Source organism: Oncorhynchus mykiss, chromosome 7, assembly GCF_057628025.1.
Source record: "Oncorhynchus mykiss isolate SJ-2025 chromosome 7, ASM5762802v1, whole genome shotgun sequence".
Taxonomy (NCBI): domain Eukaryota; kingdom Metazoa; phylum Chordata; class Actinopteri; order Salmoniformes; family Salmonidae; genus Oncorhynchus; species Oncorhynchus mykiss.
Genome location: NC_143028.1, coordinates 49876803 through 49890543, shown reverse-complemented (window position 1 = coordinate 49890543; position 13741 = coordinate 49876803). Strand labels below are relative to the sequence as shown.

General features: G+C 43.0%; 1 protein-coding gene across 7 annotated transcripts in view; it reads left to right on the top strand.

Annotated features, from left to right (window-relative positions):
- The window catches only part of LOC110528020 (voltage-gated potassium channel subunit beta-2), a 153738-nt gene that overhangs the window by 79756 nt on the left and 60241 nt on the right, over positions 1–13741 (top strand). Inside the window, exon 1 of one of the 7 annotated variants that reach the window (XM_036983553.2) lies at positions 2784–4217. The exons of the other annotated variants lie outside the window; for them this stretch is intronic. Coding sequence (XP_036839448.1) covers positions 4000–4217 — 218 coding nt within the window. The 5' untranslated portion in view covers positions 2784–3999. Of the gene's footprint in view, positions 1–2783; positions 4218–13741 lie in introns of those variants that run through there. 7 annotated transcript variants of the gene reach the window in all.

Below are 13741 nucleotides of genomic sequence, written 5' to 3'. Positions count from 1 at the left end.
GAGAAATGAAGAAGTAGTTCTATTCATTCCATGTATCACTCTGAAGGTCCCTACTATTTTGGTGCGCGTGAACAGGAACGCGCTTCACGTTGTTTTTATCCAGTATTAGAAACAGTTTATTCCATCTTAAATGTTATCGATTATTTACATACCTGAGGTTGGATTAGGAACGTTGTTTGAAATGTTTGTACCAAGTTTACAGGTAACTTATTAGATACTTTGTAGTCATGTTGGGCGAGTTGGAACCGGTGTATTTCTGAATCAAACGCGCCAAATTAATGGACATTTTTGGGATATAAAGAAGGAATTTATCGAACAAAATGACCATTCATTGTGTCAGTGAGACATTTGGGATTGCAAAAAGAAGATCTTCAAAGGTAATTCATTTATTATATGGCTATTTCTGACTTTTGTGTCGCACCTGCCTGGTTGAATTTTTTTAATGCGTCTGTATGTCCTCAGATAATCGCATGGTCTGCTTTTGCCGTAAAGCCTTTTTGAAATCTGACACAGCGGCTGGATTAACAAAAATGTTAGCTTTATTTTGATGTATTTCACTTGTATTTTCGTGAATGTTGAATATTGATATTCCTGTAGTTTGAATTTGGCGCTCTGCAATTTCACTGGATGTTGTCAAATCGATCCCGATTAAGGGATTGGCGCATGAAGAGATCCATAAGAGGTTTTAAAGTGACTATGCATATATGATAAACAGAGAGTAGCAGCAGTGTAAAAAGAGGGGTTGGGGACACACTCAATGCAAATAGTCCAGGTAGCCATTTGATTACCTGTTCAGGAGTCTTATGGCTTAGGGGTAAAAACTGTTGAGAAGCCTTTTTGTCCTAGACTTGGCACTCCAGTACCGCTTGCCATGCGGTAGTAGAGATAACAGTCTATGACTGGGGTGGCTGGGGACTGTTCAGGTTATTTTATGTTTCAAGTCCCATATGGTCGATTTATTTCACAATTTACAATAATACGAGGCCCAGGAGTAGAGAGAAGAGGCATCGTCATTAGGTCTACGTGTTGGAGCAGAAGACTGAGGAATGAATAGGAAGTGGTGACGGATGGTTGCTACTATAGGTCTATGTGGTGTTTGCCCAGTTCTGACCTCTGCTGTGGGTGTTCCATCCAGAATGTGGAGACAATTTGGACTATTGAAATGCTCACCCTGTGTGTGGGCATGCATCTTTATTCCAACAGACTTTTGTTTTTCCATTTAGTCCTCTATAGACAGGCGTGTTTACTGTGTTACTCTGACTAAGTGTGACTCCATTAGCGGAGAGTCACCCTAGCTCATCATGCTGAATGTCGCTTTGGTTCCTGTCACCACCCTCTCTGTGCTGCGGTACTCCCCCGCTTTCTCCTTCCTTTCTCCTCATCTGCATGTCTGCTATAGTCTAGTCTATTGGAGCAAGAAGCACATTCAATATGAACACTATAGGCCAGATGGGACCAAAGTGGCTTCAGTTAGACTTGATTGGTGCTTTGTGTATGATATGATACAGTAGGCCTACAGTGTTGTGCAGTGACTTGTGTAGTTCTTTTGTCTGGCAGCTTTACATCTGAGTGTAAACTGAGCCTCTAGAACAACACTATGACACCGTCACTCTGACCGACCCAACGGCCTCCCCCACAGCCATTGCTGGGAATCACAATAAATGTTTTGTAGAAGGAGCATTGCAGTGGCCCATCTACCTTACACAGTCACTTTCAACAAGAGGAGATGGGACAGCATCTCTCCCTGGGCCTGTCCCCCCAAAGGCGGGTGTGAAATCCAATTTAAAATGAGTTGAATTAAATACGTTTTTACTCTATATAAGTCCTAGAGCAAAAGGTTAAGGCTCTAAAAATAGGTGTGTCAGTTGGCTGCAGCTTGTCTGCTGGATTCCTTTTTTTGGAGTTTGCTTCTCCACTCTGCCTTACTATTTGTCTGTTCCTCACCACATCTCTTTTAATTAGCTCCTCCAGCAGAAGCAACTAGCTGCATGGGCCTGGTTAGATAAGGTTCAGTATTAGATTACTTGTAACGCAAGCCTCTACTGTCTCCTCACTCCTTCAACCAATAGTGTGTTGTCTCTTATTACCACAGTGTTTACTGTGACCTTCCACCATTATTATATTAAGCCAAGCTCATCCACTCACTAAGTCCCCCTGAACACGGACATTGTCTTACATATCAATTGCTTGTCGCCATGCAGGAAGTAATTGGATACGGGCTATGTTCTTATTTATGTAACAAAATTATTCAAATGAATAAATATGCCAGGAATAATTTATTTTCAGTTAAAGGGATACTTTGGGACTTTGGGAGCAACTTCCTTCAAAACTTTCACAGAGACAAAAAAAATGGTATCCACAAGTTCATTTGACTCTGGGGAAGTAGATAAAGAGCCCCATTGCCAAAATCCAGAGGAATCCCCACAGATAGAACAATGAGGCAGATGTTTTAGGGGATGTATTCACATTTAATGTGAAATCGAAGATGAACTACTGAACCACATTGGACCTGATTGAACCACACTGGACCACTCGGAACCTGACAGGACCAAGCTGTACCATACTGGACCTGACTGGACCACACTCTGCCACAGTGACTGAGCCATGCTGGAGCAGGGAGGTAGATGAGAAGTGGATCAAAAATACACCAGCCAGCCTCTCCTATAACAGCAGCTGTGGACACTCTCTCTTGCCCCTTCCCTTCATCTCTCCCTCCCTCTATCTGTCGCTCGCTCTCTCACGCTTGCTCTTTCTTTCTCTCGTGCTAGTGTAACCCTCTCAATATTCCTCTCCATAGCATCTCTCCATATCCCTCCCTCCCACCCTCTCTCTTTCTTCTCCTCCGCTTCTCTTGTCTGCATTCACTCTGCCTCTTTATACCATGCGCTAGGTATACACATGTAAGTATAATCCGGGAGACAGCGGAGGGATGGGAGTCAGTGAACAAGAGACTGCTCTCTGATTGAAAAACAGAGCTGCTGAGTAGTCACACAACCAGGACAGCTGCTGCTGCTGTGGACATTGTAAGGGATCAGAATTTTACCTCCTGGAGTAGTTCATCATCTCTTTGTGCTCATGTGTCTCCATTCTCTGTGTTATCTGTAGAACTGAGCTCCAGATTAAAAGGAAATTGCAGAATGATTGCATCTGCCCGTCAGTCTGTGATGAGCCTCTGATTACTACAGAAAGCTTGAGTGAGACAGTCGGATGAATCGAGGACAAGCCAGTCGAGACTGCAAAGGGAGATTCATTAAACTGCTCTTCTCGTCGTAAGACGCTATACCTTTTTTTGGAGGGTGCGTCTTCGTCTGTGTTTGTGTCTCTGCCGGGACCAAGACGGTGTTCCTGTGCCAGCAATCTGAAGTGGCCGGTTGTTGGTTTCTGTAGCAGACAAAGCAGAGACACCCACACAGGCTGAGGCTGTGTTGAAGCAGGAAACCCTCGGAAGACGATAATTCTCCTCTCCTCTTGTCTCTGCAGACATAGCTGACTACCCTGACTACCCTGACACTGACCTGACTACCCTGACACTGACCTGACTACCCTGACACTGACCTGACTACACTGACCTGACTACCCTGACACTGACCTGACTACCCTGATACGGACCTGACTACCCTGATACTGACCTGACTACCCTGATACTGACCTGACTACCCTGATACTGACCTGACTACCCTGATACTGACCTGACTACCCTGATACTGACCTGACTACACTGACACTGACCTGACTACCCCGACACTGACCTGACTACCCCGACACTGACCTGACTACCCCGACACTGACCTGACTACCCCGACACTGACCTGACTACCCCGACACTGACCTGACTACCCCGACACTGACCTGACTACCCCGATACTGACCTGACTACCCTGATACTGACCTGACCAAGAGACTATCCAGACTGAAAGTAGCCGTGTCTTAGACTGACCCACCACAATCTTTAACCGGAGCACCTGAAGCCGTGCCTGGTGGCTCCCAGTCCCAGCCAGGATGCAGGTGTCGTTAGTGTGTACGGACCACAACCGTGGAGGGGTGAGCCGCAGTACAGAGGAACGGCTCAACCACCGCCAGAATGCCAACAGCCCCAACACAGGCACCCGCAACAAGTTCAGGGCTGTGGCCATGGTGGCCCGTAGTCTGGGACAGCTCACGGTCCAGAGCCAGCCCACGTCCAGCGACCAGAGCATACGGACCGGCATGAAGTATAGGTAGGACAGACCCTAGTCACTGTAGACCTGAGACAGAGAATGAGGTGTAAGGACATTACGATAAACTTAATTATTGGTGTCCAACTAGACTCTCGAGTGAAGGTGCAGTCTGGAAGATCGTAACCTGGAGATCAGATGGGGATTTATAGAAAATGGGGCCATGGCATGTAAAGAATGTTTGTTTCCTGGTATCAGATTGCATACAGGAAGGAGCATGGTTTCATGGTGAGCTGAATATAGTTACACTGTATGTTAATTTTCCCCCATGACTGCTCCTTGTTATCTTTTGCATATTAGTGATTACATATCACCCTCTACATGTTGTATAGGATTGATGTGAATCACTCAGACGTTGATGGACGTGAATAACACAGCTTTAATCCTAAACCATTCAGATTGTTTTGTTGTGTATTTGGCAGTGGGCTGTAAGAGTGAAATCTGGCTTTGCAAGACAATTCTTCTTTAAACAGCTCTGTACTCCAAATGGGCTGCTTTCTAAAGCTTTATTATTTTGAGATTGATGGAAGTTGTTCTCTTAAATGATTAGAATCTAATTTCCCCCGTGTGATGTATATTAGTAATCCTTCCATGCTCAGTAAAGACCCCAATATAGTGCAGGAGGGTCCAATCAGCAGAAACTCTCTGTTCTAATGGTTTGAATAAGAGGGAACAACATTTTCAACCTTGTCAACTAACAACTACTCACCATTAGTTCTATGTTAGGCAATATTGGAGACTCATAGGAAGCTGAGCTGTGTTTCTATTATAACAGAATAATAAAAAAAATTGGCGTAGGGATTTTGAGCCATTTTTTACATTCAGCATGACTATGTCAAGGGAAATATAGTATTCTTTCTAACAATTTTTCAGGATGTTGTGTATCCCTGGAAATAATTCTAATTCATGGTAACATAATAGTTGAAAACAGCAAAACTTAACCCCAATATGAGGTAAGTTGAGCCGTCTCGGGGTAAGTGGGTGTGGTTTTCCTGTGACAGTGGGTGATGGTGTCCCATGTAGAGGTCAACCAGCATGGCCGATTAATTAGGGCCGATTTCAAGTTTTCATAACAATCGGTAATCTTCATTTTTGAACGGCGATTATGGCCGATTACATTGCACTCCACGAGGAGACTGCATGGCAGGCTGACCACTTGTTACACAAGTGCAGCATCAAAAGGACCTTATGGCTGCAAGGAGCCAAGGTAAGGTGCTAGATAGCATTAAACTTATCTTATAAAAAAACAATAAATCTTAACATAATCACTAGTTAACTACACATGGTTGATGATATTACTATTTATTTATTTATTTATTTTTTAAACTCTGTTTATTAAGTTTTACACACACACACACAGACAACACAAAGCAATATAAATAATATACTCAACTAGAAAAAAATACAAATAAAAATACAAATAAAAAAATAGCTTTAAAGATACCATACTTTAGACAAGTTAAACACACCAGGCAGAAGGCTACAGAGGTTAAAGGGCAATCTATAGTACAGGGACAGAGCAAACACCTCACCATTGTTCCTGTAAGCAGTCAAGGGATAAGGGTGGAGAAATGCAACCACTCACAGACAGTCATGGCCACAGACCGACCATCCACTGGACCAAAAAAAAAGTTTACAATGCTTTAAAATAAAAAAATAAAATGATTATTCATGTAGGCGTGAACAAAATGTAAAAATAACTGGGAAAAACAAGCTCACACTTCAGTCTCTGCCTGGGCAAGATGAACAAGGCATCTGCGGATCACAATCAATAAGCACATGGACCTTAATGCCCCCCCCCCAGCAAAAACATAGAGAGAACCTCCTCCAACCCTTAAGTCACAGACTTATTTTAGTTTTAATTGGAATGCCATCAGAGGATGGACTGTTTAAAGCAAGACCGGAATGGAGCCCAAGCCTCATCAAACAGTTTGGGGTTCCCACGTGAATTGAATTGAATTTTTCTAGTTTCAGAGAGCACAACACATCCCTCGCCCAATATTTATAAGATGGGGGAGCTGCCATCTTCCAGTTCTGTAGTATTAGCCGTCTAGCTAAAAGAGTTGTATAAGCAACAGTGTCCGACTGGATTCTTGATAGGGGAGTACCCATGGGCAGTACTCCAAAAAGGGCTGTAAGGGGAGACGGATCTATAGCAGTGTCTCATATATCAGATAAACATTTAAATATTAATTCCCAGAAACCTGACAGTTTATGACAGCCCCAAAACATATGCAACAGTGTGGCTGGTTCCACTTTACATCTGACACAGGTAGGATCAAAATCAGAGAATATTCTTCCAAGTTCGGCCCCCGACCAGTGGATACGGTGAACCACCTTGAATTGAATGAGGCTGTGTCTAGTGCTAAAAGAGGACGAGTGCACCCTGTGCAGCACAGATTCCCAGGCGTCTTCCCCAAGTTCCTCCCCCAAATCCTTTTCCCATCGAGTCTTTAAAGGCACCAAAGAAGGGTTCTGTAAGTCATGAATGATTGCATATACATCTGAAATTGCGCCCCTAGGAAGCTTGTTCAACTCCAAGATGCTCTCTATAGCTGTATTCGCAGGCCTATTGGGAAATCCAGGTGTGTTAGCCCTGACAAAGTTTATAGTCTGGAGATAGAGGAAAAAGTGGGATTGGGGAGATTGAAATTTTCCTGCAGCTGAGAAAAAGAGGCAAATGTATCATCAAAGAATAATTGGGCTAGCGAGGAGAGGCCTAGTGAGTGCCAAATGCCAAAAGCCCCATCATTCAAAGATGGAGGAAATAAAATGTTCTGATTGATTGGGCCTGATAGAGAAAAGCCTCGGAGGCTATAGGCTAAACGGAACTGATTCCAAATTTTAAGAGACTGCTTTACAATTGGGTTGACACACCTTTTGCCTAGGGACACTGGGAGAGACGGGCACAGCACAGAGGAAAGTGCTGCAGGTTTACACGATTCAGACTCCATCTGGACCCAGAGTGGTCTAGGGCCAGTAGGATCAGTCTGCAGCCAGTACAGAACGGCTCTGAAATTTGCAGCCCAGTAGTATGTCTGAAAATTTGGTAGAGCTAAACCCCCCAATGACCTAGGCTTCTGTAAATGTTTTCTACCAATCCGTGGTACCTTGCCATCCCAAATAAAATGCATGAATGTTTGATCCAGTGAAATAAAAAAAGATTTTGGAATAAAAATGGGTAAACATTGAAATAAATATAAAAATTTGGGCAACATATTCATTTTAATGACATTAATCCTTCCGATAAGAGAAAGGGGTAGCGAATTCCAAAAAGTAAAAGATTGTTTCAATCTGTCTGCTAGAGCAACAACGTTTTCCTGAAATAAATTCAAAAGTGAATTGATCCCGGACAATCCTAAACTGAGAACTTGTAAAAGAGCACTTTAAAGCAGCCTTGTTTACTGGAAAAAGCTCACTCTTGCCTAGATTCAGCTTGTACCCTGAGATTGATCCAAACTTTTTAAGAACAGATAGGGCACGTGGCAATGAGGTATCGGGGTTGGAGATAAACAAATGGAGGTCGTCAGCATATAGCGAGACTTTCTGCTCCCAGCCCGCCTTGATTATGCCAAGAATGGCATCATTAAAGCGTAGTGCAATGGCGAGAGGCTCGATTGCCAAAGCAAACAACAAGGTCTAGAGTGGGCAACCCTGTCTGGATCCGCTGTGCAAGGGAAAATAGTCAGAGGGCAAGTTATTAGTCCGTACCGAAGCCATGGGGGAAAAATAAAGAATCTTTATCCACGCAATGAATTTGGGGCCAACGCCAAATCTATAAAGGGCAGCTGTTAGGTAATCCCACTCAACGCGGTCAAACGCTTTTTCGGCATCAAGTGAGACCACCACCTCCGGGTCCTCCGACGCTGGGGAGTACAGTATATTCATAAGGCGCCTAATATTGAAAAATAAATGGCTATTTCTCACAAAGCCAGTCTGGTCAGAGTGTATTACTTGGTGCAGCAAGCCTTCCATACGGATGGCTAAAAGCTTAGCTAGGATTTTGTAATCACAGTTTAAAAGCGAGATTGGGCGATAGGATCCACATTCCAGGGGGTCTTTGTTTTTCTTTAGTAGTAATGAAATTGAAGCCTGATAAAGACTAGGCGGTAGCTTTGAAGTATTGAGGCACTCTGCAAATAGTCGAGACAAGAATGGGCAAAGCAGACCAGAAAACGTCCTGTAAAATTTGGTTGGAAAACCGTCCGGACCCGGTGATTTACCACTTTTCATTGCGGACACTGCTGTTGCAATCTCCTCAAGCGTAAACTCTTCTTCTAGACAGTCATGGCAGTCTGTATCAATTGAAGGCATATTCAAGCCATTAAAGAAGGAGTCAATCAGCAAGGGGTCTTGAGGGGATTCAGAGGTGTATAGCGCAGTTTAAATTGATCATTGATCTCTTTATGTATAACTGTGGTGGCACCAGACGGGGTCCTTATTTGTGGGATTAAACGTGAGGCCTCAGATTTACGGATCTGATGCGCAAGGAGTTTACTGGCCTTGTCGCCTTGTTCATAGACTTTGTATCGAGCAGGACATACCTGGTGTTGAATTAGTTTCTAGGAATAAGGTGATTTCAGAAGAAATGAAATTGACAAACTCCTTATCTGAGAGTAAAATGGGGTTGAGACGCCATTGATAACACATAGGACGTCGCTGGGGAAACTCTAGTTCAAGCACTAATGGTGAATGGTCAGACATAACAATACTCTCGTAAGTACACTGCCGAAGGTTAGGCAGAAGTTTTTTGTCCAAAAAGAAGTAATCAATCCGGGAGTATGTTTGATGAACATGAGAATAAAAGGAATACTGTCTATCTGTAGGATGTAGGAAACGCCAGGCCTCAAACATAGCATATTTCTGAAGAAAGGATTGAATAAGTAGGGCACGTTTAGATGGGCCTGTATTTGTTTGTGAGGACTTGTCAAGAACTGGGGACATTTTACAGTTGAAATCCCCCCCTAAAATCAACAAATGAGAATCTAAATTGGGAATAGCAGACAGAAAGGAAGAAATGAAACTTGTGTCATCCCAATTGGGAGCATAAACACTAGCCAAAACAAGAGGGGTAGAAAACAGTTCACCGGTTACTATGACGTATCGTCCCTTAGGATCAGCAATAACCTCAGAAGCTACAAAGGGAGTAGCTTTATCAACCAGAATAGCAGCACCTCTTGATTTACTATGAAAGTTTGAGTGGAACACTTGACCAACCCAGTCCTTACGCATTCTAAAATGCTCACCAGTCCTCAAGTGAGTCTCTTGTAGAAATTCAATATTTTCATTCAAACCCTTTAAGTGTGTCAACACCGTCTTACGCTTCACCGGGTTGTTAACTCCTTTGGTGTTCCAAGAAATGTACTTGATTGCATTATTTCGGCCCCTCTGGGCATTCCCGTTATTCAACCCTGTCATCAGAGCATAGAATGGAAAAGCAATGAGCGCCCAAAACCCCCAGAATAACTTGTCTCAGAGTAATAATGTACGGTGGTAAATGTTTGGAAAAAGTACAGAAAAAAAAAACGAAAAAAAAAACAGAAAAGACAGAATGACAACATTAGAACTGAACAATTCAACCTGCCCCCCCCTCCCCCCATCCCAGACGATACCTCCCCAAACGAGGTACGAGCCTAAATAGAACATGTTCTCTTCGCACAGTATGTCTGTGAGAGTGCGGTCTTAAACCTAAACCCACAGTCCCGCTCTTTAAAGTCGCGTTTTGTTAGTGGATCAAGCAGCAAAAAGAAAGATTTGTATGTATTTTTTCAAATAAAAAAAAGGCAAATCCCTTGTGCAAACGGAATGACAAAAGCACCACTTGTAGATGTATATAATTGTATTCCCAGTCTTATAACAGGCATTGAGAGAGAAAATAAATCAAATGTATAAAGGCTCTCAGCCAAAAATCTAATTTGAAGTAAGGAAATCATAGTAAGACAATCAAAAATAATAGTAATTATAATAGTAGTCTAGTTGACGCTGAGACAGCTTACAACCAATACCAAAAAACTATGTGTGCGTAGTTGAACGTTTGCTGGGCATAAATGACGCTCAAAACTTTTAAAATTAAAGTGAGGCCCCAAAAACCGTGTAGCCTCGGGAGACATTTACTGTTTACTGGGTCAATGCAAACGGATGCAGTAAACAAATAACCAAAAATATTTTGAGTCACTGAGACAATGTGTAAACAAACTAAATAGGTGAGCGAGATAAGGCACGCACAGTAGATGATCAAAACATTAGATCACATCAAATAAGCCTGAATAGTTTCGCCAACTATACAAGTGGGTTACTTACTATCCACAGTTCGCAAGCAACAGTTGCTGAACTGTGAGTATATTCAAGACTTCTTGATGTGACGTTGAATGTGAGCCATAGCCTCATCTGGAGATTCAAATGTATAGTCTTTACCCTCATGAGATATCCATAAATGGGCCGGGAATCGCAGTCCATACTTCACACTTGGATGGTCCCGAAGTACTCGTTTGGCCTGTCCAAAAGCTGCACGCTGCCTGGAAACAGTGGGGGAGTAGTCCTGGTAGATGGAGAAGCTCTGTCCTTGAAAGCTCAGAGTGGTATTGCGGGCTCGCCGGAGGATCTCCATCTTCTCATGAAAAAAGTGCACTCGAAGAATTATGTCACGGGGCCTCTCCCCATCCCGGGGCTTTGAGCGCAGCGACCGGTGGGCTCGATCAATCAGGGGCTTTTCATCTAAGGCAAGAACATCCTTCAGCAGCCCTGAAACGAAATCTGTGGCGCGATGCATTTCCGCGGACTCTGGGACCGATACAAGTCTCAGATTATTGCGGCGAGAGAATCCCTCTAAACTCACACAGCTCTCCTTCACCTTTTTCAAATCCGCAGCTAGGCGTTTAACTTCAGCCACCAGGGATGTAGTTAAGTCGGAGACATTAGTAGCGGAGGTCTCCAGTGCTGCAATCGTTGTAGTGTGTGATGCAGTTGTTGTTTTGAGTAATGTGATTGCTGGCACAGTCTCGTTCCGCAGGATGGTTAAATCTGCTTTTAAAGTATCAGAAACCTCCTGTATTCTGGCCTCAATCGTAGCAACCACCTGTGCTTTCATTTCAACTATCTCAGAGCGTAGTAGTTTGATGGCCTCGAGAATGTTCATTTCAGCGCCGCCAGGCCAAGCCGCGCCCCCGGGTAAAGTGTGCGTCCCCGGGCCCTCAGACTCAGGAGAGGGCGGTGATGAGAGCGGGTCTTGTAGGCCGGGTTTTCTCAAAGTCATGCTTTTGGCCTTATGTTTGGTCGACATGCTGACATTCGGAAGCAAAGTAGTCTTGGTTTTTACGGAAAGGGATCACCAAATTAATATTTGAAAATAAATACGGTTCTGCTGCAGAATTCACATAAACTTTAAGAATACCAATACCAATACCAGCAAACGGAAAACACGTCAGTCACACATGGCGTCCCCTACCATCCGATGATATTACTAGTTTAACTAGCTTGACCTGCGTTGCATATAATCAATGCGGTGCCTGTTAATTTATCATCGAATCACAGCCTACTTCAACTTCGCCAAACGGGTGATGATTTATCAAAAGTGCATTAGCGAAAAAAACACAATTGTTGCACAAATGTACTTAACCATTTACATCAATGCCTTTCTTAAAATCAATACACAACTATATTTTTTAAAACTGCATATTTAGTTAAAATAAATTAATGTCAGCAGGCAATATTAACTAGGGAAATTGTGTCACTTCTCTTGCGTTCTGTGCAACAGAGTCAGGGTATATGCAGCAGTTTGGGCCGCCTGGCTCTTTGCGAACTGTGTGAAGTCCATTTCTTCCTAACAAAGACCGTAATTAATTTGCTAGAATTTTACATAATTATGACATAACATTGAAGGTTGTGCAATGTAACAGCAATATTTAGACTTAGGGTTGCCACCCTTTCGATAAAATACGTAACGATTCTGTATTTCACTGAAAGAATAAACGTTTTGTTTTCAAAATGATAGTTTCCGGATTTGACCATATTAATGACCTAAGGCTCGTCTTTCTGTGTGTTTATTATATTATAATTAAGTCTATGATTTAATATTTGATAGAGCAGTCTGACTGAGCGGTGGTAGGCAGCAGCAGGCTGGTAAACATTCATTCAAACAGCCATTTCCTGCGTTTGCCAGCAGCTCTTAGCAATGCTTTAAGCACAGTGCTGTTTATGACTTCAAGCCTATCAACTCTCGTGATTAGGCTGGCAATATTAAAGCACCTATTAGAACATCCAATAGTCAAAGGTATATGAAATACAAATGGTATAGAGAGAAATAGTCCTATAATTCCTATAATAACTACAACCTAAAACTTTTTTACATGGCACATATTGCACTTTTACTTTCTTCTCCAACACTGTGCATTATTTAAACCAAATTGAACATGTTTCATTATTTATTTGAGACTAAATTAATTTATTTTATTTATGTATTATATTAAGTTAAAATAAAAGTGCTCATTGTTCATTCATTATTGTTGTAATTGTCATCATTACAAATATATTTATAAAAATTGTCCGATTATTCGGTATCGGCTTTTTTTGGTCCTCCAATAATCGGTATCAGCGTTGAAAAATCATAATCGGTCGACCTCTAGTCCTCTGACAGTGGGTGATGGTGTCCTGTGACAGTGGGTGGTGGTGTCCTGTGACAGCTGGTGATGGTGTCCTGTGACAGCTGGTGATGGTGTCCAGTGACAGTGGGTGATGGTGTCCAGTGACAGTGGGTGATGGTGTCCAGTGACAGTGAGTGATGGTGTCCTGTGACAGTGGGTGATGGTGTCCAGTGACAGCTGATGATGGTGTCCAGTGACAGTGGGTGATGGTGTCCAGTGACAGTGGGTGATGGTGTCCAGTGACAGCTGATGATGGTGTCCAGTGACAGCTGGTGATGGTGTCCAGTGACAGCTGATGATGGTGTCCAGTGACAGTGGGTGATGGTGTCCAGTGACAGTGGGTGATGGTGTCCAGTGACAGCTGATGATGGTGTCCAGTGACAGCTGGTGATGGTGTCCAGTGACAGTGAGTGATGGTGTCCTGTGACAGTGGGTGATGGTGTCCAGTGACAGCTGATGATGGTGTCCAGTGACAGCTGGTGATGGTGTCCAGTGACAGTGGGTGATGGTGTCCAGTGACAGTGGGTGATGGTGATGGTGTCCAGTGACAGTGGGTGATGGTGTCCAGTGACAGTGAGTGATGGTGTCCTGTGACAGTGGGTGATGGTGTCCAGTGACAGCTGATGATGGTGTCCAGTGACAGAAAATAGAACTCAATTGATTGAACATGAAATGTATTTCAATATGATTGAAATAGGTTTATAGCCTACTGTTTATATTTTAAGGCAGTCATCTCTGTTTTCATTTGAAACATATTTTTATGTCACTTTTTTGTATGATTTGCAAGGACATTAGCAACTTGTATTTGTAGTGAACGTTGTTATGAAGTTTCAGCGGTCCCAGATAGACGGATAAACCAAGTGATTCTGTTTTTAGCAGAGATCATCT